Source organism: Anolis sagrei, chromosome 3 (genome assembly GCF_037176765.1).
Source record: "Anolis sagrei isolate rAnoSag1 chromosome 3, rAnoSag1.mat, whole genome shotgun sequence".
Taxonomy (NCBI): domain Eukaryota; kingdom Metazoa; phylum Chordata; class Lepidosauria; order Squamata; family Dactyloidae; genus Anolis; species Anolis sagrei.
The window spans coordinates 236,908,135-236,933,100 of NC_090023.1; the positions used below are offsets into that span (position 1 = coordinate 236,908,135).

The 24,966-nt window shown below is 38.0% G+C and overlaps 1 protein-coding gene across 1 annotated transcript in view; it reads left to right on the forward strand.

Annotated features, from left to right (window-relative positions):
- The window catches only part of ATP1B3 (ATPase Na+/K+ transporting subunit beta 3), a 45,747-nt gene that overhangs the window by 14,743 nt on the left and 6,038 nt on the right, over positions 1–24,966 (forward strand). The window contains exons 2-5 of the mRNA XM_060767795.2: positions 5,769–5,897; positions 8,633–8,740; positions 18,575–18,759; positions 21,995–22,045. Of these exons, the coding sequence (XP_060623778.2) occupies positions 5,769–5,897; positions 8,633–8,740; positions 18,575–18,759; positions 21,995–22,045 (473 nt within the window). The remainder of the gene's footprint in view (positions 1–5,768; positions 5,898–8,632; positions 8,741–18,574; positions 18,760–21,994; positions 22,046–24,966) is intronic.

Below are 24,966 nucleotides of genomic sequence, written 5' to 3' on the forward strand. Positions count from 1 at the left end.
TTCCCTGAAGCTGAGAGAGTGTGACCTGCCCAAGGTCAGTCAGACGGTTTTCATAACCAAATGGAATTGTGGATCATGATGTTTCAGTATCCAATAATCTAACCACTACATCAGACAGGCACTTTAGGCATTAGCTGAGGCAAAGGTGGAAGCCCATTGTTAAGATAAAAAGAATGGTCATATAGTCTAGCATTAGAATTTTGGATTGCACATTTCTGCTTAATCTGCAGGCCTTCCTCTTTGGAGAAAACATTACTTATAGATCTGGAGGTGCTTACTACCTTTGTTCAAGGGTGCATGGCAAATAGGAACATTTGAATTGAAGTATTTTTTTCTCCTGGTGTCAAGGATCTTGCCATCATTTATGCATACTATGGTAACCTCTTGGATTCATTATTGCAATCGGTTATAAATAAAGCTTCTTTTGAAAGAGATTTGCTTTGATAGAGTTGCTGGGAAGAGGTCCCCCATTCCTTTCCTCATAAATTCTCCGTATTGACTCTTCTCCAATGTTTTTAATCCCGTTTAAGTGTGGATAGATAATTGCTACTGCTGCTCTCTGTACATGTACATACAATTTCAGCATCCATAAGCCTGAAAGGTTTGTATACCTGTTTCCCATCCTATAGGCAGGATTGATCGTTATTTGTATATCTACTAACGAAGTAGATCTAATAATAGAACAGCCAAAAGGGTATGGCACAGAAATATGGATGTTTTGTTTCACTAACTGAAGGATCCAGGTACTCAGAAAAATATTAGTTTGTATATGTGAAGGAAAAAGAACAGTCAACAAAAATAGCCTCACTGTCAAAATTCTACGGTTACAGCTGCCATGGCAACCATGGATTTAACACTGATGATCAAAAGATCAAGATCAATTTTTATCAAGAATGGGAAAAAAACTGTTGGTGGTTGTGACATGCCTTTGTAGCAGTGCTCTCAATTCAGTCTTCAGACAAACCTGGACCAGGCCACAGAATTGTTAAACTACTTCCATGGGTGCCCATCTCTGCTGTTCTCCCTCAAGCTTTCTTTTTCCCCCAACCTGTATTCATTTTTTACATTTCTTCACTGTAGTATACTCCACTGCTTTTTTCATATCTAAGGCAAAATAAGGTGTCTTCGAGAATTGGAGAAATTATGTATGCAAAGAGTTACGGGATAGGAGTTGTGAGGGGAGGGGTGAAGGGGATAGAGAGGAAAGAGGAGGGTATTCATGAGTTCTATTCAGGAAATGTTTCCTTTAAAAAACACAATAACACATAGGTTAGTGAAGAAACTAAGTCATCTGTCCTGCAAACTTTGCTTTTGCTTTTGTTGAAATACTTTGTATAAGATGGAGTCTTGGATTCTGTTCTCATCTCTCTCATTCTAGTGCGACTTCTACCTTTTTTTTTTTTTAAAGAAAGCTTCTCCTTCTAGTCATGTTTAAAAAGATATCTCTGTTTTTTTTGGTCTGATGTCACTATGTGTGTTCTTAAAATGTATCCCCTTCTGTTGTTTATTCGTTCAGTTGCTACTGACTCTTCATGACCTCGTGGACCAGCCCACGCCACAGCTCTCTGTCAGCCATGACCACCCCCAGCTCCTTCTGCTCCCACCTATCACTCTTCTCCAATTTATACTTAAAATCCCTTTATGTCCTGTATTCACATATGACAGCATTGGCGCCTTCCTACAACAAAGCATATACCATTTACTACACTTGGTGAGCTACTGCTGGCTTCTTTTACTATGTAGCTATGATGGGCATTGGTTGGGTATACATAAAGCTGGTACCCCCTTTTTAAAGAAGGGACCTGTTGACATCTTAGGCTGCACAAAACAGTGTGTCTAGTTTAACTTGACAAACAAGTACCAAAAAAATTTCTTCAACTTCTGTCAGCTGTATCCCTCTCTTTCCCATGTTCTTTATAGGGCAAGTAGGAGCATTCTTACGAAAGAGATAGAATGACCACAAATCTGACATTAAGAGATGGAGAGCACAAAAATTGCGTTATTTATTTATTTATTTATTTATTTATTACATTTCTATCCCCCCTTCTCTCCACAAGGGGACTCAGGGTGGCTATGTCAGAACATGTCAGTCTTCCAGGACACTGTCACTGATACCAAGCAGACTCTTGTGGTACATGGACATTTCAAGAGAGGGCTAGAATTTGAATGCATCTACAAATTCCAGTCTGTTAACCAAGATTTGAGCAGAGAGAGTGGCTTCTTGTACTAATATGTAAGATTTCACTAAACTTGTACATACACAGATATTCTTGTCCAAGGAAATGTCCCTGCTTATTTCATGAATGTTTGGGCCTTGTTTTTTTTTTCTTTTTGCATACAGTACAAACTTGATATATCTATCAGGACAAAGACTTTTATGCGATGTACATGTGTTTACTTTATTTTCCATGTTTGGATGTAAAGCATGTCACCCTCCTGTGTCATTTTAACGATTCTTTTACAACTACAATTAAGACTGTATTTGTTATTCTGTCACTATGCCAGTAGGGTTTGCATTTCCATTACTTTCCAACCCCTGCCCCTTTATTTAGAGATATGTCTGTCTGTTGAGGCTGTGTTCCATGCATCTGACAAAATGATCTATAGCCCATGAAAGCTTATAATGAAATCAATTACACTTTAAGTTGCCATATAAATCCTCCTTTTTGTCTGATATATAATGTTCCCAATTATGCTGCTATACATATAACTGACCACTTGAACATTAAATTGATGTTTCAGTCACACAGTATACCAGTACAAGATGTCAAAATTATCTTTACAGTTTCAATTCTGTATATAAATGAAATTGTAAAAATAATTTTAGAGACCTTGTATTTCCATTTGAAGGTGGGATGTTGTAAAGGGGAGAATGATATATGTGCATTTGAATGAAAGAGCCTATTATCTTGGTCTGTCTGGGTGCATCAGCGAAAAATCTAGGTAAGGGCATGTTGACCTTCATTTTTACTGAAGTTGCTTTAATACACCACCTTTTCCTTTCAAATGATACAGTAGAAAGTACCCACCCCTCAGGAATTTTAAGAATTTGAAAGCAGTGGTCAGGGCCAGAAATAGGTTGTATCCTTCAGTAACTCTTAACATGATATCTGTGTCTGTTGCTTGAAAGTGATAATAGCCCTTCAAGGCTTCACTGGAGACAGCTACATGAACATCTTGTTTTGTCTTCATTAGTCTTTTGTTCTGGCTTCCCCTTTCCAAAACTACTACTCCCAAACCTTTTCCAGTAGATTCTACCCTCAGCTGTATTTAATTTGATGATTGAAATACTTTCTGGCAGTAAAATGCATTTATTATAAAAGGGTCATCAGTAAAAGCTGTGATATCACAAGATTCATAAATATAAATTTTGTGTAAATATTTTAAATTCAGTAAACAGCAGGACACATTTGTGTGTATATGTGTGTGTGTGTGTGTGTGAGAGAGAGAGAGAGAAATATGGCGTTTGGTCTACAAAATCACTGTTATAGATGAGAAGTAAAAGTCTGTGATTAGGTTTCTTGGTGTTTGCAGAGGTTAAAAGCGAACTGGAACTGTGGGTGACAGGTCTAAAATATAGGGAAGGCATATTAGTAGAGTGATTGCGGGTAACACAGAAGGGGACACAGTCTTACCTCTCCCAGAATGCTGAATGTAGATATGTAAGTATGTGATATATCAGAGAACTGCCTGTGCACTGCTTTATATGCCCCACCAAACAGATGTGTAACACTGCTAACTTTGGTAGAATTTGACATATTAATGGAGTTGTGTAGCTTAATCTAAAGTCTTTCCTAGTTGTCAGAAGAAAGTGGCTTGAGTTATTCCCCTTTAATTCTTCAGTGACATATGTAACCCTTACAAAGTTAAAAATGTTGTACATTTTGATTCCCACTGTCTTTACATGCACTCTTAATGTTAAGTTAAGATTCTAACCCTTGAAATTACATATATGCTTTTTAATATAGAATCATTCTTCAGCATTCCACATTGGAAGAGTATGATGGGGTTGCTATAAGTCAACAGGTGACATTGAAATTATGAAAGTGATGTGCCAGGCTCTGTAACACCCTAAGCAAATTTTTACCGCTGTCTTTCTAACTGGGTAGAACTGCCTCCTGACATGAATATTATAGATATTATTCCTTCTCTGATGATGGAGTGATGTAAGGGGGGCTTGCCAAGAATGATGTGGTTTTGCCAGTTGGTTCAGGAAAAGGAGGGAAGAGCAGGAGTTGGGTCTCTTACTCTACCAAATGGCTCAGAAAATGTCTAGTTATTTTGAAAGGGCATTCTGCAATTTAGGGCCATAGCCTAAATTTCATGGAAATGGAAAACACTGTCATGCACAGAGTATTTCTGGATTACAACAGCAATAGCATCTCACCATTGGTTTCAGTAGCTGGGCTTGAAAGAGTTGAAGCTACAAAATATATGGTTTTAAGTGATTTTAGTTGGCCTGTATATTTAATTTCATTTTAATATTTTGATGTTACGGATTTTAAATTACATTCTTTTTTAATGTTGTTGTCTCAGTCAAAAGATAAAAGTGGGATTAAACTATAATAATATCCGGAGGACTCCAAGTTATCCAACCTGCTTATATGTTTAATAAATATGAAACTAAAATTTAAATTTATGTTCCATTTATATTTAGGAAATATATTTGAGGATTTTCCAAAGGACATTCATATTAGAAAGAATTAATAACTCTAAACCTTGAGTTAAGAAATTAGCTTTCTAAAATAGAAGTGGAAAATGCAAGATAAGCAAACATATGAGCCTGTTTGCTACAGCTTTATAATGCAGAATTGTAGTTTGGATTTACATTTGAGTTGACTGTTAGAAGTACATGGTATTTGTGGTCAACATTCGGCCTTCCATATCCACAGATTCTGTATCATGGATTCAACCATTCACAACATGAAAATATTTCCAAACCCCAGCAACTATTAAGGAACTATTGTTTCACAAGCTTAAATTTTATTTACATTAAGTGATTTTTTTGTTTCCCTTTGAAATGCTTTTTTGATGGTAGAGAGGAACTGTTATCTGCATTTGAAAAAAAGATCTAATTTTATCGAATATGCAATCTGTGCCTCTCTAATCTTCATGTAGTTCATCAGTAGTGCTTCCTGATTTTCTGCTAATCAGTACTTGATTTCCACGATGTATTCTTGGTTGTTTAGATTTGGAAGCAGAATGTTATAACACAATATTGTACTCCCTTAGGATTATATACCTTTCCTATTGTTTGGTGATTAACTCAGTTGCCAGTCAGATTTCTATCCATCTACATGCCTGTTTCAATCTTACAGTAGTGTTGTGCTATTGTTATTAAGTTTCCAGTAGTACAGCATACTGTCAGAGCAAATGTATTGTTGTGTTGAGATAATTACGTTTTCCTGGCATAATAAGATTTAATTCTAAATCCATCTCTGTCAAGTAGTCAAATTTAAGAAAAGGATCACTCCAAGAGGAAGGTTTATAAGACGTTTAACATTAAATATTTGCTGTACTAGAACAAAATATTTTTCCAAATGAACACCACTTGGCTTCTCATAAAATAATTTCAGATATTGAAATATCAAAAATGAGATTAAGGGAAAATATTAAAAGTTAGCTGCAAGAGTATTTTGTGTTTCATGTTGCCTCATTGTGATGCATGTCAGATTTCAACAAATTTTGGGCCTTTCACCTGATAACTAGCTTCCAAAGCTTTATTGAGAAACATTTTTCTAACTTAAACTTATATTTTCCCCCCACAGGGTTAATTTTGCTGTTTTATCTGGTATTCTATGGGTTCCTAGCTTCACTCTTTACTTTCACAATGTGGGTTATGCTTCAGACATTGAGTAGTGATGTACCCAAGTATCGTGACCGGATTGCTAGTCCAGGTATGTATGCAAGCTTCTTTTCATAAAAAATTATAAATATAGATCTATTCCAAACTCAGATATCAATGCAAGGTTTCTGTTATAGGTTTCTTATCTTCAGGGCACCAATGTCATTACCATGAGCTTTCAAATTGCTTATATTAGTAATTTCTACTTGTCGTTAAACCGGTTTTTTTTAGCAAAATGGAGTTAGCTAATGTAAATGTTTAAATTTCCCACAAACCTTAAAATTACAGAAGAAACAGAAGAAATTAATGGACAGTCATTTTCTTATAGTAATAATACAAGTGAAAGGCAAAAGAAAGTACAGAAAATAGGATAATTCAATACTTAGGACAAAAAAAAGGCGTGGAATATTTTGTGATATTGTATAATGCAAACTTCATCATTTTTCATTAATAGGAAAACCCCTTTTATTTCTGGATAAACTATTCTTTCTTTGATTAAAAAAAACAGGCCAAGGAAGGTTCAAGAATGAGTTTTTCTATTTTCAGTATTTATTGTTTCCTGTTTGAGGGAAAACATAGGCTATTGATTTTGATGTAATAGAAAATGTGGGAGTCTGCAACTTTTGGCTCACCATATTAGCGGAGTCAAAGCATTTGGCTGCCAGGTTCCCCCTCTCCACGTACTTGATGGAGGTGAATACATCCACACAGCAACAAAGAGACTCTCAATTTTTTTCTATGGGAAAATCAGGCAGGCAGGGAGCTTGCATCCATGCTTCTGCAGAAAGAAGCTTGGCAGAAGCAGTATGACTCTTTATACCAGGAGTGTTTGAAGAAACCTTGCTCAAGTTGCACACTGTCTTCAACCACTGTTAAGTGGCAGAACAGAGAACACTGCCACCAGGAAGTACAGGCACCCATCGTACCCCAAGGTAGGAAAGGGGCTGCACTTGCTAGTTCTCTGCTGCAGGCACCCATTGCACCCCAGGCACTTTTGCTATTCAGCTGCCAGACATCCCACATTTCCTCTCTCTGTACACGCCTGCAGGGACAATCCTTGCTCGCCTCTGCAGAAATGACGGTTGCTTGTCAGACTCGCCAGAGGGCAAACATAATTGCTCACTGTGGCAAGCATAATATTTACAGACAGCATGTAAAGGTTTGTGCTTGTCTTCTGAGTTACGATTGAAAACTAGATTCAAACAGTGATTTCTGAAACCAGGTTTTGAGGGAAGTTACAGACCATGGTTTATAGTCCTGCAGTGTTGATTTCTTTTTAAAGTGCGATTTTTGCTACTTCACAGAAAAGAATATACAGGAGCAAATTTAGGCTCATATCCTAAAGCATATACCAAACATTTAATGTTGACTATTACCTTCTGCACAGATTGGAAGTAGGCAGATAAATCCACAGAGGAACCTTTTTTTTTCAAAATAGAGGGTGAAATGCTGTTTTGGAAGTTTCCAATTGCAAAAGTTTATCTTTTAAATAGATTTCATGACCATCCTATACTGTTTGACCTGAAAAATATCCTTTTTGGGAACCGGAGGTAGACCTCTGGTTATTTAAGGAGATGTATTATTTTGTTGATAGTCTTTCTGGTCCTGTGTCTTGTCACAGTAACCCACACCTCATTTAGATATTTTTCTGATTATGGGAGTTGTAGTTTAACACATCTGGAGGGCATTTAGTTGTGGGAAGCTATTCTGTATCATTGTGCAAGAATATATCTTTCCCAGTTTCCATGTAGTGTTTTCTGGTGGCTACTAAAGACCCTCAGACTTTCCCTCTTGTGGAAATAAAGGCCATATAAACATTAGGTTAACTCCTATTTTAACAAAATAAGGTAGAAAAACATTCCACATTAGTCATTATATTGCAGCACCTTCATGCCAAGATCTTGGCAGCTTTACAAGTGGACACAGTGGCAGCTTGTGAACTGAGCACCTTTCCCTGCTCTTTCAGGATAAAGAGATCTCTGTCGACAACTGTAATAGATAAACTCTATTGGATTGAAAAGCCGCATTTATTAGAAAGGAAACTATTTTATGGTAGGGCCGATATCACTCATGCATGAAAAAGATAATGCAGCTTGGAACTAGACTATCCATATAAATATGGCTGTCCTAGTATGGCTTGATTCCAAAGTGTCTTATATGGACATGCCTGAGCCGTGCAATCTATTATAGCAGATCTCCTGGTCTTGCTATGCTCAAAGCCATGGAAATGTTGTCCATCTTACGTCTTTGTATTTAGAAATTAGAATGTATGCATTGAGTAAAACTAGGCAGCCAAAAGGCCAGTGTGCATCAGGACACTCTTTTATCTCATTACATATCTTTGCAATTCATAACATAATTTCTTAACACCGCTGTGTATAGCTAAGTATATGTACAGTTACATAATATACACTGTGATAGAGAATTCTGGCCATAATTTTAATAGGTTGTTTTCAAACGTCATCAATATTTTATCCTGTTTTGCAATAATTTATTGTATGTTTTATTTATATGGTCATATCTGATTAAAGTGAATTAATGAAAAGTGAAATAGAATCAGAATGAATATAATTCCTTTTTACATTTTTAATTATTTAGATGTCAGTGGACATGCCCAATTGATTAGTTGGTTAGAAAGTTCATTGTATAATCCAAAAATGTTATTTTATTCCTTTTCGATTCTATAAAGCCCAGATAAGAAAATCATATTCATTGTTTTGAAAACTCTGTCTGTGTGTGTGTTAGAAAGGAAGAGATGGTATGGACTAATTTGTTGTTTTTTTGTAGGACTTATGATTTCACCAAAGCCAGAAAATGCACTGGAATTTTCACTAAATAAGAATGACTCAAGAAGTTATCGTCCCTATGTGGAATCTCTTCACAAATTTCTAGGAGGTTTGTACAAACATTCTGATTTCATAAATAGCTTTTTAAAAAATATTAAATAACTACAAAGATGAGGAGCTTCCTTCCTCTGAACAATTAGAAAATTGTAGTGTATTTTTCCTCTAAATTATTAAAGTATGGAAAAGTTTTACTGTAGGTAGCTTTTGTTTAAAAGTTTGTGTACTGACATCAACCGAAACAGCAAGTCTGTTATGACCCTTTAAATATATTATTTCATGCTCAGACCAGAACTTGGTAATTGTTTTGCTTCGGCTACAGTTTGGAGACTACCCCATGATGAACAATGTGGGTTTTGGAGAGATATATTTTAAAAATTATTTAACTGAGCTAAATTATATTTATTCGGTACAAAAAAGAAAGTATGTATCAAGGTAATTGATATAATATGTAAATAGTTTCTTCCTGAAGCTCCTTGTCCCCTTCCCAGCTGCCAGTGGTCAGGAATGCTTTATATTATTTGTGTAAATAAGTAGATTGCCACTTAACATTCCTTGTCAATGAAAATATTCCCACTTTTCTAGAAGCTCAGGAGTTTCCTGTTGCAGTAGAGTTCACAAAAAATGACTCTGAAAAATTGATTATTATTGAAAATGATTCTGAACATTAAGCTGATAGAGAGTGCTGCTACTGCTTACTTCATAGCTGTTTGAGGGAGATGAGAGTATATAGAGCACAAAGAGGTCATAGTATTCACATATACTAGCATAGATAACATGTGATTAATAGAATTCACTTGCATGAGTAATATAAAGGATTCATTGTTTTAGTGATTGTCCCTTGTGTGGTGCTAGGTCTTTTAAGTGATTGAAAGAAGTGTGAAGGTCTGCTAATACTGAATAGTATTAGAAGTCATAGTGATGGTAGTAGAAGTAATCGAAACAGAAGAAATTTAATTCAAGAAAACCCAAGTTCATCATCATGATATAGGAGAAACCTGTGGGATTTTAGTGTACTTGTCAAGTTGCAAGTTTCTTATATTGCAGGTTATAAAGTCCTTCTATTTTGCATTTTTTCCTGTTCTTTGGTAATAGACTCTTGACATATGATATAAACAAGATTTCCCCTTGTCATAACCGTGCAGCCCTCTGGAATGTGTTTTTGCGATGTCAGCTATTGAAAAAAATCTGCAGACTCATTCTACATCTACTACCTGGTTAAACTTTGCTACATTTATTTAGAACATTGGTAATATGTTTATTTCGAAGCCATAGGATAGGATTTGGGAAATCGTTGGGAACTGACTGTTGTGTATTTGCCATTTGTGTTACCCTGTAGTTCTCTAATTTAGCTGTCATGTATTTGGATTTGATGCTTATATGCATTCTTCATAACAGTCAATTAAATAAAGTGTTACTGAAGATTAAAAATTTCCCATTGTATCCAAAAACACTTTTATAATATTTTAAATCTCATTTTGTAAACATGTTGTTGTAGGGGAAGTTACATGTCATACTTCCCACTGAGTGTTGTAGCCCTCTCTGACTTCTGCTGCCAGGTTAGAGGAGGGTTTCTTGGTCTTTTAAAATTATGATAGGCAGCAGAGTCTGCTTCCTAATTGAGGTTTTAGCCCAGTGTTATATTATGCTGCCCTGTCAAGTAATTCTGTATGTGAGAGAGAGGCGTGTTTGTATCAGAGACAAACTCTCTATTGGACTGTTTGATGCCTGTTTTATTTTATTTTATTGTACTGACTAGCTGTACATTTTTATTTATATAGATTGCATGTGTAGCACTCTTCATTTTCATGACTTAAAAAGGAGTAGTGACATTGGTGTATTTATAAGCATACAGTTCTCTGGGTACTTAACCTAGTACCCTCACATATGATGCGGATCTGTAATAAATATGGCACCCCATAGCAGTAAGCGTTTTCACATCTATGGAAAATAGATGGAGTTAATGATCACTGAGAGCTAACAAAATGGACATGCTTTTTGAAAAAACCCCTAGGGAATTTCCTTGTTGCCATTGCACAATGGCCATGACTTGGTAATGTAATTACTCTTATGAGGAAACATGTGCAGATTAGTTGCCTCTTTTCCTTACAAGTGAAGCAGTGAGGATTTAATACATCCTATTTAAAATCCAGGGAAACAGCAATGCTTCTGGGAAGAAATCTGGGACAACTGGCCCTTTTAGATAACATAAATCAGAGAATTGCACTGTAATTGTGTGAGAAATTGCAGGGGGAAAAACAATTCACCTTCTCAGCTGCAACTTTTACAGAGGCGAGGAAAGGTGGGCCAAGGTAGATATGTTAGATATTCACAAGGATGATTTTTTGCCAGTCTCTACCTTAAGTCAAGACTGGTATTTTGCCTTCAAATGTTGACTCTATTTTGCATAAGACAACCCTAAGACTGATCCTCAACAATATTTGCATGGATATAATTAAGTTGAGTGTGCAGCCTATCCCCAGTTGAGTTGTATTGGTGGTGAAAGGGCACATTCATGCCTTTGAGCATGTGCATGCCTTCGTGATTCAGCACTGTAAGTTGGGGCTTAGGTGGTCTCAATGGCTTCTAATCTATTACAATAGCTTCCACTGGCTTACCAAGTCTGACCTTTCTTGTACAATAAATTTACAGCCACAGTGATTCATGTTTTGTAATTTTCAATTGGATTGCTGTAAAAACATGACACTAGTCAGAACTTTAACTGGGATAGATGGTTAAAATCATATTACACCAATTCTAAACAAACTGCAGTGGCTGGGTGATTGCTTCTAAATGTAGTTCAAGGTGATGAAGCATACCTTTAGCATTTAAAATCAGAAATGGGCAAAGGCTATTTTTGTGGCCCCTGGCCCCTTTAGATTCCTTAAACTGCTATAGTTTTTGCCAAAAAAAAAAAGGGGGGGAGTATATTTCCTTTCCCAGAAGACTCCAAGAGCAGCAGTTTGCCTTTTGGGTATCTTTCAGGCTCCTCTCCACTGTTCAACTTTTTAAAAAAAGTCTTGGAAAACAAATGCTGACTTTTGACAATTTCTCCTTCTTGGGTGGGGGTAGGGGTGGGTTTGCAGTTCATATGGGGAACCAAAGCAGAAATTTGCTTTCAAAGAGCAGAAAATTGGTTCTCATGGTGACCACACTTTCCCCCCATCTTAAGTATCCTACTTTTGGAAGACTTCACCAAGTTGTTCAGGTACACTATCATGGGAAGACCTGGTTTTCAAATACCTTTTCTTTAGACGTGCGACTCGCTCAAAACTTTTTTGTTTCCCAGTGCATGCAGTTAAACTGACTGATTTTATCTGCTTTGTTTTATTTATTTTTTTAGTCTTTTGTTTTGATGTTTTGATGCAAGTTTTTTATCTTTTATTCTCATTGTATTTGTACTTGGGATTCAGAAAAAAGAAGGCTGGTTTAAATAAATATTTGACAGTTCCATGAAAAATTGCTTTATAAAATGGTCTTCTGCAGTTAATCTATTGTGGGTTTGCTCACAAAAAAATAGAGCCTTCAAACAAGGTCCAGGGCTAAGTAACATGAAATACGTTCCTGGGAGGATATAGAGATCATCTTGAGATGGCTGTAGCTTTCTCCTCTGTGGAATTTTTGTGAGTGTGTACATGCATGTACCTGTATTGATGTCTTGCCCTCCTCTGTCCTTTACTGTACTCCATTTGTCCTATGGCAGAAGAAAATATGAGACATGAACACATTTTCACAGCATATGCAGTCAAAATATACTGCTTCTGCCACTATCAATGAAATGGAGCCACGGTGGTACAATAGGTTAAACCAGTGATGGGCAACCTTTTGTGAGCTTGGTGTGTCAAAATTAGTCAAAAAAACCAAGCATAACCCAGGTGGGGTGTCACTTAGAACCCCCCCCCCCATAATTTTGTGATATTTATAGTTTAAATAACAAAAATGTATAATTGTGATATATAACTGTATTTAATAAACTAAAAACTAATTATTTAACTTACCTGCTTAGTGTAAATTAAGATGGCTGTCGCTTTTTCTGCTTGTGGGAAATGGCATCGCCTTCCCCTCACTTATCTCAGTAATGATGATTAATTATAAATCCACAACATCCCAAAACAGTAGACTGGATTATGGTTGCTGTGGTTATGTGGTTGTTGGTAATGGCAATCACAGGGCCCCAAGGGATGCGTCCTCCGCATCCACAGCATTCCACTGTTACCTGCTCCACCGGCCAGAAGTAAGGTCAAAGATCCCTTAATGGTCTAACCAGAAGTCCCAGAACTAGATGCTCCAGCACAGTGTCTACACTACACTACAGCAAGTGTGTCATCCTCGGCTACTGCACTTGGCTTTGCAGGAGCCAAGGATAAAACGTCCTTCTCAGCATGCAGCCCCATATTTCTCTGCATGCGGCCGCGTGTCATTGAAAATGGCTATGCGTATCAGTGCTGACACGCATGTCATAGGTTCACCATCATGGGATTAAACCCTTGTTCTAGCTGAACTGTTGACCTGAAGGTTCGAATCCATGAGCTCCCATCTGTCAGCTGGTTCTTTCACACCAGAAGCGACTTCAGTATGTACTCAATTTGCTTCTGACATGATAAAAAACAAACTACCAATGAAGTTCAATAGTTGAAGGCAGCCTCTTCAGTACTTCTCTCCTCATTCTAAATGTGTATTGCCCTGCCATACATTGCTTCCTCCTTGAGGTCAACAGAAGGTACAGAAGAATGGCAGCAGTATATACTCAGTTATCATGGGGAAGAGGTGGCAGAAACACTTGAGCCCCCAGGACATCTGAGGCTTGACCGCTGACTTGTACATCTTGTACAAAGATTACGGTAAAACAATCAAAGATATTTCCAGCTCTTCATACCTAGATCTACTAAAAGTTACATGTCAGTTTCAATATACCTCCTGAGAGCTGTGTGTTCTTTGTGCTAAAACTTTGCCATCCAGTGCCACATCTGGACAGTCATGTATTGGGGGCTGGGATGTTGCGAACCTGCACAAATATCTTAACAGGTATATCTTAACTTTAAACTATTGTCATATAACTGTCTAACCTTAATTTTCAGTTTTGAGATTAGGGAAGTAGATAAATGGAATGTGCTGGGATGCGGTCAAGGAAAGAATTTGTGGGACTGCAGAATCATTTTTAGACATCAATGTCAAGAGCTTTTGCAAATAGTGAATGTTTAATCTGTCTGCAGTCTGCTTCGTATGCTTAAACACCCTCATACTTCTTTATTTTGCATGTTGCAGGCATAAAAAGATGAGAGTAGACAAGAGGAAAGTCAGAGAGTCAAGGAAAGGTTGCAGAGAAAGTGAAAGAAAAGAGTTGACAGAGGATAAGAGACAGAGAAGGGTGAACAAAGGTGACAGACAATGGCAGGAAGTTGAGAGGTGAGATGAATAGAAGGCAATGAAAGGTAAATGAGGAAAGTGAAAGAAAGATGACTGAAGAAAGATGACTGAAGAAATTTTAAAGTGAAATAGAAGGAAGAATGAAATAGGTTTCGGTGAGCACAAATGCTTTTTCAATAAGATGCATTAATATATTGCTGTTACGTCCTGGTATATCTTAGTGAATGAAGTGCAGTCTCCCCTCCATATTTGCATATTAAGCATATGTGGATTTAACTATTCACAGATTACTGTATGTGCTGCCTTCTTGGCTGCTACCCTAAATATCACTGAAAAAAATACTTTCTCTCTAGGCACCACTAATCCTACAACATGATTCTGTGGTCAGCTTCTGCTGAAAGTTGACCATAGAGTTGTGTAGGAGGACTTCGAAATGTCCAGAGTAGTGTTCTCTCAGATTTAAAAAAAACAGCAACAGAGTTTGAAATTTTGGTTTGTATTTGCGGTTTTTCCACTTTCATGGGAATCCTACACCCATAACCCGAGTGAAGGATGTAGATTCTTGCACCACAAAAAAGAAGGGTAGTTGAACATGTTTCAGCAACATTTTACCTAACACTAATACATCTGAAATTAAACAACCTGGTAAGATAAACCTTGCATGAGCAAACAAAAACAGTTTGAATTTCTTCTAAATGCCTCTAGGAGTGACTTTCTCCTTCATCAGTCCCCCTTCATCACCCTCTGAATACCAATATTTCTTTTTATTTAATAAAAACAGCCAGAAAGAGAATAAGGAGAGAAAAAGAGCCCAAGTAGATCTAAAAAGACTTCATTTAAAAGTGCTTCTTTGTCTGAGACTGTTAACTGAGGCCTGTACCCTTATTCAGCACCTAGCACGCCCAGCATTGTGGAAAAAATATTAAAAACAAAAAGATCCCACTAGTGATATTATTTGTATGTTTGGCTGAAATTGCATTAAATATGGGTTTATTTGTACTGGAAAGACATAGCTTGCCAATACCACAGTGTGCTATCTAATGGAACATCAACATGTAATGTTTGACATTATCACAGCTGTTGATACACTAAGCAATACAGCATCGCAGCTATAACAACTTCTAATTAAAGAGAGGAAAATAGGACCACTTTGGGAAGAGAAAGATCGCTGATTAATTCTTCTTGAAAGAATTCACTAAAGCCTTAGTTTTGTTTATTGTGTTGGATTGCAATAAGAAAAGGAAGATACAATTGGAGAGGCTCATTGGCAAATGCCACTGATGTGCACACTGAAATAATTTGTACAGCAGTAATGAAATCTATTCTTATATGGAATCTGGGAGTTGTAGTCCACCCTTATCCAGAGAGCACTGAACCCAACCAATGACGGATCTAGACCAAACTTGACATACAGACCCAACATGGCCAACTGTACATACAGGCAGAGTTTGGGGGGTGATTGACCTTTATTCTGGGAGTTGTGGTTCACACTTATCCGTGGAGCACTGAACCCAACCACCTTTGGATCTGGGCCAAATTTGACACACACAACCAACATGGCCAGCTGTGCATACAGGCCTGGTTTGGGGGTGATTGACCTAGGATCTGGGAGTTGTAGTTCACCCTTATCCAGAGAGCACTGAACCCAGCCAACATCAGATCTAGACCTAACACTGACCCAGCATAGCCAGCTTGATACAGGTGAGGTTTGGGGAGGATTGACACACGATTTTGGGAATTGTAGTTCACCCACATCCTTACGCATTTTCCAACGGTAGCATTTATAAAAAACAAAAGTAAAGATTGAGTTTTTCTTAATAAATAGTGTTACATATTACCAATGCCTACTTCTAATAACATGGACACTACCAGGTCCCCAAGCTAGTGTATGTATGTATGTATGTATGTATGTATGTATGTGAGATGCAATTTTACTAATTGCAGCATTCTTGTTCTATATATGAGGTATATTTCAGAAGGAGAGATTATTTAGTCAAGTGGTTCCAATTATTATAGTGATTAATTACATTTTCAAAGCTTTGAACAGCTTCAGGATAGAAAGTGTATCAATCCACCTTGTTCAAAGTTTCCCACATGACAATGGATTCATTGGCCCTTACAGAGACAATCATAACAGCAAATGAGTGAGCTGTTATAAAAATATGTTAAAATAACTATCTTTACAAAACCGGTGCTCTTAATTAAAGAGGCCTTGAGATTTTCTATCTGAAAATGATTTTGAGCACACAAATTCTCAATCCACGCCAGAATGAGATAGCCACCAAGAGCATCTTGAAACAGATTACCCAGTCATTTTTTTTCCTTTTTAAAAAGCAGTGTATTCATTCACATTTTTCTCCCCACCCCTTTGACACCCCATTCTGCTTTTTTGAAATAGTGATACCTGAGCCAATGTGGTATAGGTGATTTAAATACTGGACTACGACTCTGGAGACCAGGGTTCGAATCCCTGCCTGGCCTAGAAACTATACTAGATGGTTTTGGGCAAATCCCACTGTCTCAAAGGCAGGCAAACCCTCATGAACAAATCTCGCCATGAAAACCCAGTGAAAGGGCCACCTTAAAGCAGGCATGGACAAACTTTGGCCCTCCAGGTGTTTTGGACTTCAACTCCCACAATTCCTAACAGCTGGTAGGCTATTAGGAATTGTGGTAGTTGAAGTCCAAAACACCTGGAGGACCAAAGTTTGCCCTTGCCTGCCTTAAAGGGTACCATAAGTTGGAAGCAATTTGAAGGCACTCAATAATACTACTTTGAGTCCCCCTGGGGGTAAGAAAAGCGGTATATAAATACTGTAAATAAATAAACAATACTTGCCTGGTTTTGGGACAAATTGAATGTTTCTGTACAGGGGAGAAATTTCACACATTTCACCCATTTTTGGTCATTCAAAGGAAGTAGGCACTCAAGAAAATTACTTCTTGACTGAGATTGGGTGTACAAATACTACTGTACAAATTAAGAAAAAAATAAACTATTATTTTAGCTTAATTAAATGAGATGCCATGCAGCATGTAGAAATTTTGGTTGAGCGTTCTTTCTCATGCAGATAACTGCATGATAGTCAAAGAAGGTATTGAATTTGCATTCATTGCAAAAATGAAACTGGATAAGAATGAGAGAGTTACTTGAACTCTAATGTGACATGTGATTTAAATGGTAAGTTCACCAACAGATGGTATTGAAGTTTTAGATAGCATATAATAAACAATGTCCAGCACTTAACTAATAAAACAAAGAGCCTTCAGTTGCATTTGATATTCTGTTTTTGTGAGCCTGGCTTAGTAATGATGCCATCCAAGCAAAGCTATAAACAGACTTACAGGGTGAGGTAGCATAACTTCCTTTTTTAAAATGCGCGCCATTCAGTCGGTTGAAGACGTAGCGCAGTGCTAGTGGTCTCATTCGAGAGGCGGGAGTATAAAGTTTGGCACAGTTCAGTCGCCATCATGCGTTGGAACAGTGAGGAGCGTGCTTTTGCCGTTGAGGCCTACTTTTCGAGTGTATTTGGAGTGGCCTGCCTGCTCTCCAGATTTGGTCCCTTGTGATTTTTTTTCTATGGTGTTTTTTGAAATCCCGGGTTTATGTGAACCGTCTAAGGACCCTACAAGATTTGAAGACCAACATCCAAGAAGAAATTGCCAACATAACGCCTGCTATGCTGGCAAGAGTCATGACAAACGCCAGAAATCGGTTTACTCAGTGTATGGAGAATGGGGGACATCACCTACCTAATTTGATCTTCAAAACTACGTAAAACAAAACTTTAGCTATGCACTTACATTTTATAAAAAAATTCTGATTCATACAATGGGTTTTATTAAGTTTTGAAAAAAGGAAGTTATGCTGCCTCACCCTGTACAATTGCGAAGGAATTTTTCTAACACGTAATGAATCATAGCCATCCAGAAACATTTGACGTACTCTAAGAAAGCCAAGGAACTGTCTGGATTTTTCTCTATTTACGTGGTAACAATAGGGAGTACATTGCTTATCTCTTGGCTATTTGTACACATTTTATATATTTGTGCAAATTTAAAGCCAACAATTCAGCAACTTAATTAATTTTGGAGACACTTAAGAAACAATGTACAGTGAGCAATGTACAGTGCCGTTTGGTACATTTTTTGAGATTGGCTTTTCTATGAAGATGTCCTTGAAATTACTAGCAGATGAGCGTTCAGCCCTTTTTTTCTGCCCCAGGTACACTACTTTTTGAGACTGCAGGAGAGTCCAGCTTTTGACAAACTAAAGGCCATTATACTGTGCTTCAGGGGGTTAATCCATTATTGCAGTGTCTTATTCCAGTGATATTAACAAGCATTTGTTTATCATGAATTCCTCCTCCTTTCCTTCACGTGAAATTGGAAAAGGAATATTTAGTTTTCAGTATCAAAAAAATGAACACTGGTACATAATCTCCAAAGGCCAATAATTTAGGAAATGAATATTTATTGAATGAATATATAATGAATTCCATTGAATTTTCTTTCCCAGCATATAATGATTCAAAGCAAACCAGAAACATTCAGTGTCCTCAAGGGACGCTCTTTCTACAGAAGTCTTCTAATAAATCAGCATGCCAATTTAATCGCACTACTCTGGGACCATGTTCTGGACTTGAAGATGAAAACTATGGTTATGGCAAAGGAACACCATGTGTTGTTATAAAAATGAACAGGGTAAGTGAAAACAACTTTCATATTTCCTTGAAGCTTTCCATCTTGCAATATCTCTCAAAGCCTGCTATTGGACTCAGTGCCATTTGCAGTGGAAGATCAGCTCTGGGACTCCTGTCCGTGTATTTCTAATCAAAGATAGCAAAGTTTACAATGGTCCCCATACCTAAAATTGGTGGAGCCTCTGAATTGGTGGAGCCTCTGAATAACAAATCTTTATTACATAGAAGACCTTAATTTTGTCTTGTTTTCTTCCACTAAAAAAAATCATTACTATTTAGAAAAACCGTTTTGTGCTTAAAGCTAGAAAATGATGGCTTCATGTACTTGAGTTAAATATTTGCATTGCTATTGTTCAGAACAGTTGACCAGAAACATAGTTCCCAAACCTTTGCAGTACAATATCACTTCGTCTCTCTAGAACAGGCATGGGCAAACTTGGGCCTTCCAGGTGTTTTGGATTTCAACTCTCACAATTCCTGGCCTCGGGCCCTTTCCTTTTCCCCCTCAGCCGCTGAAAGGGCCTGAGGCCAGGAATTGTGAGAATTGAAGTCCAAAACACCTGGAGGGCCCAAGTTTGCCCATGCCTGCTCTAGAAAGAAAAGAGAATGTGGTCTGTTATTTGATTTCTTGAAAATGCTGCTCTAGATTTATTTTGTTGTTAAATATCCCATTTTTGGCAGTTGATTACATGTTATGTGACATGCTGTTTGCATATGCCATCTGGATTCAGCCATTATTGTTACATGTCTAATTTGAAGTAATGAACTGCTGGTGTTCAAACTGTCACTTGGAAGTGGAACAAACTTAAGGGCTGCTGTGACTGTAATGTAAAATGGGATGGCATTGAAACACTTGAACCTGCAGATTGCTTTTTGATCATTTTCCTCCCTAACAGAGAACTCTTTTCTGTATATCAAACTGTGCAGAGGTAGCACTGCTAATAGCCGAAATGTGAATTTTGTGCACATTTATAAATCTGTTATGACTGCATTAGTTATTTTATTAATAACTAGCTTGGGGACCCGGCGTTGCCCGGGTTATTAGAGAAAGTGGATAATGGCTGTTCTCTATGCCAAGTTTAGTCTTTATTGGTCATTGGATAACGGCGGCATTGTTTTCAGGAAGTGAGTGAAGGTACTTGAAGTCCCATCATCCATGGTCCACCCTCCTCCAAACAGCAGCAGGTTATAGAGTGGGTCATGGGGGCTCTGTGTGCCAAGTTTGGTCTTGATCAGTCATTGGCGAGGGTCTCAGTGGTCTCAGGAAGTGAGTGAAGTGACTGCAAGTCCCATCATCCATTGTCAAATTCTTCCAAACCGCACCGGGATGTAGAGTGGGTCATGCGGGCTCTCTGTGTTAATTGTGGTCCTGATCCATCATTGTTGGCAGTTGTAATGGTCTTAGGAAGGGAGTGCAGGTATTGCAAGTCCCATCGTCCATGGTGCATCCTCCTCTAAACTGCACCAGGATGTAGAGTGCGTCACAGAGACTCAGTGTGGCAAGTTTGGTCTTTATCGGTAATTGGATGTGGGTTGCTGTGGTCTCAGGAATTGAGCAAAGGTACTGCAAGTCCCATAATCCATGGTCCATCCCCAGCCAAACCATACCAGGGCATAAAGTGGGTCATGAGAGGTCTATGTACCAAGTTTGGTCCTGATCAGTCATTGGATGAGGTCAACAGCGGTCTCAGAAAGTGAGTGATGGGACTGAAAGTCCCATCATCCATGGTCCATCCTCCTCCAAACTGCAGTAGGCTGTAGAGTGGGTCATGGGGGCTCTGTGTGCCAATTTTGGTCTTTATTGGTAATTTTCTGACACAGCATCTGGCCTTTTCCTTTCATCTCTTTGTCCTCTTGGAATCTTGGAATTGAGGCTGGCCAGAGACCATATGCAAATTTCCCTCTATCATGTCTCCGTTTCTCTCATTAACTGTCTTCGCCACCAGGGGGTCCTGTTGAGGTTGGCCAATTAGAGACCATATGCAAATAGCACCACAGTGGCAGCCAATCAGAAAGCTGCCAGAAACACGCCCACCCTACATCCTACCTACCTCTGTCCTACGTCGCATACAAACTTTGACTTTTATTATATGTATAGATAGATAGATATCAGAGTCAAATAGGTATTTTTGGTGATAAAGGTACCAGGGTAGCAGGAGAAGGCCTTTGCACATGTGCAAAGTGTGCCAAAGCTGCTTATGTTCAGTAGGTATATAGTATTTATGGAATTCCACATTGTCATATCTAGAGAGTCAGCGTGGAAACCCATTGGGTCATCTTGGGTGAGTCCCACACTTTCAGCCTCAGGGAACCCTTTAGGTCAGGCATGGGCAAACTTCGGCCCTCCGGGTATTTTGGACTTCGACTATCACAATCCCTAACAGCCTTCTGGCTGTTTTTATTTATTTATTTATTTAAAAGTTTTCTATGCCGATCTTCTCACCTCCAGGAGGGACTCAGATCCGGTTCACAACATGTGTTCATATACAAAATACAAACCACACAATGGATTATCATTACACGTTAAAAACATATTACGCTACAACATTGTCATCATCACAATTACACAGCCAGGTCATCAAAAACATTCATGGGCATAATTCACAGTTACTCATTCTCCTTCCATGTGGACCAGAGTTGACTCAGTTGTCAAAGGCCACATTCCATAGCCAAGTCTTTGTTAATTTCCTGAACGTCAGGAGGGAGGGAGCCGTTCTAATCTCCTGTGGGAGGGAGTTCCAAAGCCGGGGAGCCACCATCGAATTGTGGGAGTTGAAGTCCAGAACACCTGGAGGGCCAAAGTTTGCTCACGCCTGCCTTAGGTTCATCATAATTTGGAAACGACTTGAGGGCCTACAAAATAACATATTGTCATGTCTACTAACAAGTCTACTAAAAGTAACCAGTTTTGGCAAAGCTGTATGTACAAAGCTGTCATCTTTGCACTGAAAACTGAGCTTCTGTTAGCTTCTAATTTGGGATTAGTATTTATTTTTTATTTATTTACCCTATTTATACCCCGCCTTTCTCTACTCCGAAGGAGACTCAAGGCAGCTTACATGTAGTATATTTTGTATATTTTAGTATATTTTGTGTACAGTAAAAATGACTACTAGAAATAATCAGCCATTGAATAAGGAGTGTGGGACTGAGACAGCTGGATAGGATAGTATGTGAAATCTGTCTGTTTGTCTATCTATCTATCTATCTTACAAAAATTATCCTGTACATTTCAGATAATTGCACTAGAGCCTCATGGAAACCCATACATAGACTGTAGCCCTAAGGTAAGCATATTAAAATAAGAAAATATTCATACTTGTGTTCCTAAGGTAGAAGTTTGAGGACAGTTACAGATCAGAAATGAGGAGAGGGAGCCATCTTGCCTACTTCTGTCTTAAAGGGAGTGGGGATACAAGCATAATATAAAGCAGTAAACTTTACCAAAAGCTTGGTTTTATATATATTTTAAAATATTTTTAAGCATTATTATTTGGTTAGACAGTTCATCAACATTAACATTTTCTGTTTATAGTTTTCATGTAACATTGATATTATGTTTTCTTCATATTTACTTTTATTTTTGTTTTGTTTTTGTTTCATAACCAGCATTTTGTTTTTCTCCCCATGCTGCAAATGCACCTTTTATTTATCATGGGTAAGAACATTAGAATTGAAACAGATCTTAGTGTTTGCATTGTGAAATCATTCAGTTGTAAGCACATTCCATTATCTTCAGAATTTTTGTTTACTGTAAATGTTAACTGCATTTAAAACATTTCCCTTTATGTGTTATATCATATATGTGTATATTTAAGGAGAATGCAGTGTTCCAGTTCACTTAATCTGGATGAACATAAGTATTAGAACTATGTGTGGCCCTTCCATTCCTGAGCCTTTCCTGGTCTATAATATTACGAGTAGTTGCTTTTTTCCTCATTAAATTTCAAAATAGCTTTCCTCTTCCCAGATGCCTATGTGGAAGTTGCTGTGACTTTATCCAGTAACATGACATGTCATACTTTCTGAATTTACTGCTCTGGTGGTTGTTTGCTATATCTCTCCGTTCTTTCCTGTTAGTGTTTTATTTGCAATTAACAGATCTATCCTTAATATTCTGCCTTTATTCTGTGAACAATTTATTTGGTTGTTTGAGAGAGCAGCAGACCTCATCAGAGGATCTGGTAGCCTTACCCAACCATATCTTGCCTGATCACTTTCCATTTTGAAAAATTGTTATATTTTGGCCAGTTTTGAAGTGTGGGAGATCTTAAACTGAGGAATCAGACTGAGAATTATACCCTCTAGAGCAGAGCTTTCCAAACTTTTCATGTTGGTGACATGCTTTTTAGACATAGAATCATAGAGTTGGAAGAGACCTCATGGGCCATCCAGTCCAACCCCCTGCCAAGAAGCAGGAATATTGCATTCAAAGCACCCCTGACAGATGGCCATCCAGCCTCTGTTTAAAAGCTTCCAAAGAAGGAGCCTCCACCACACTCCGGGGCAGAGAGTTCCACTGCTGAACGGTTCTCACAGTCAGGAAGTTCTTCCTCATGTTCAGATGGAATCTCCTTTCAGTTTTACTAGCAAACTGGGGGTTAAACCAGCACTTTATAAGAGTTTCATACTATGTGTGTGTGTGTGTGTGTGTGTGTGTGTGTGTGTTTCATATGATATTTACTGTATAAATGAGGTTTGGATTTTTTCCTTTACACTTCATATGCACGATGCTTGATTCTTATGTAGTTTCCTATATAGTCGCTCTGTGTGGTTCATCACAAACTTCATTGTTGGACAGAAGCCGAGACACCAGTGTGTCGCGACACAGAGTTTGGAAAGCTGTGTTCTAGAGTCATAGCTGGTTGTTTTTGAACAAAGGCTCTCTTGAGCCTCATTTATCTGAGGAATTGTAAAATCCAAAGCCCTGGTTTAGGGAATCAGGCCACAAAAGCTGTTTTCTGCATAGCCTTCATTACATACTTATAGTAACTTCTTAGTTTTTCTCCCCATGTGTGGAAAGTTTTATATTTCAGGTTGGCATCTCTTATATTTTTGGTATGGTACATCTTCTTCAAGGTTTGAAAGGCAGAGCTGTGACTCTCTAGATCAGGCATGGGCAAACTTTGACCCTCCAGGTGTTTTGGACTTCAACTCCCACAATTCCTAACAGTCGATACGCTGTTAGGAATTGTGAGAGTTGAAATCCAAAACACCAGGAGGGCCGAAGTTTGCCCATGCCTGATCTAGATGTTATTGGACTACCTCTCCCAGTGCTGGTTGACTTTAATGGAAGTTGCCTTCTATTATAATAATAGAAGGATACTAACTATTTCAGAGAAATAGACCAAACAAGAAAGGAGGAGTCATAGCATTATATGCCAAGGATGTTTGGACCTGTGAAGAGATCCATGAATTAAATCCTGGAAGGAGAGAATAAGAGTACCTCTTCAGGACTTCAAATTATCAGTGCAGATAATATTATCTGCACTGAGAGAATGAATTTTAGATATATTTGTCGCAGCAGCTAAAAAGAAAAATGGAAGCTTTAATTCCATATACACACCATCAATAGTTTGAATGAGTGCATCCGTATGCCATGGTAAACCAGAATTCATGCTTTTATGCTGGTGTATGCTGCCTAATGGTATTGCAAGTGAGAGCAGCTAAACAAACCATGGACATTTGGGCTGTGAAATGTTTGTTGTGACATCTTCAGCTGGAAGTATGGCTCATCTTGTTCCTGGCAATAAAATAAACCAAGAATAAAAAGTGGGTTGAAGAGAAACTTCTCTTTTGGATTCAGGGAGCAGTAGCTTTAAGAGATCAGTTTGTTTGGTAAAGCATCAAGGCAGGCAAGCAAAGAATCTGACTTGAGAACAAGCAACTTTCCTCATGTCTATGCAGTGAATCATGTGCAAGCACTGTTTAAAACCTGCATTCAAACTTACTGATTTTAGCTTAAAGTTGGATTTCTATTGAACACAAAGCTTTCTTATCTCACCTATTATGGAATGGGGTTCTCTCAAAGTGTTTAATTTCTCCCTCTTCTTCCTTGTTGCTTTCTGTACAAGCCAAGATTTTATGACACATGTGTCAAACTATTGTTGTATGCCTTCATTTTGGTCCCACACATCTTTTCCATTTGTTGTTTATGCTGAAATTATATAAACATATACTCAAAGTGAACGTATACAATATTCATATC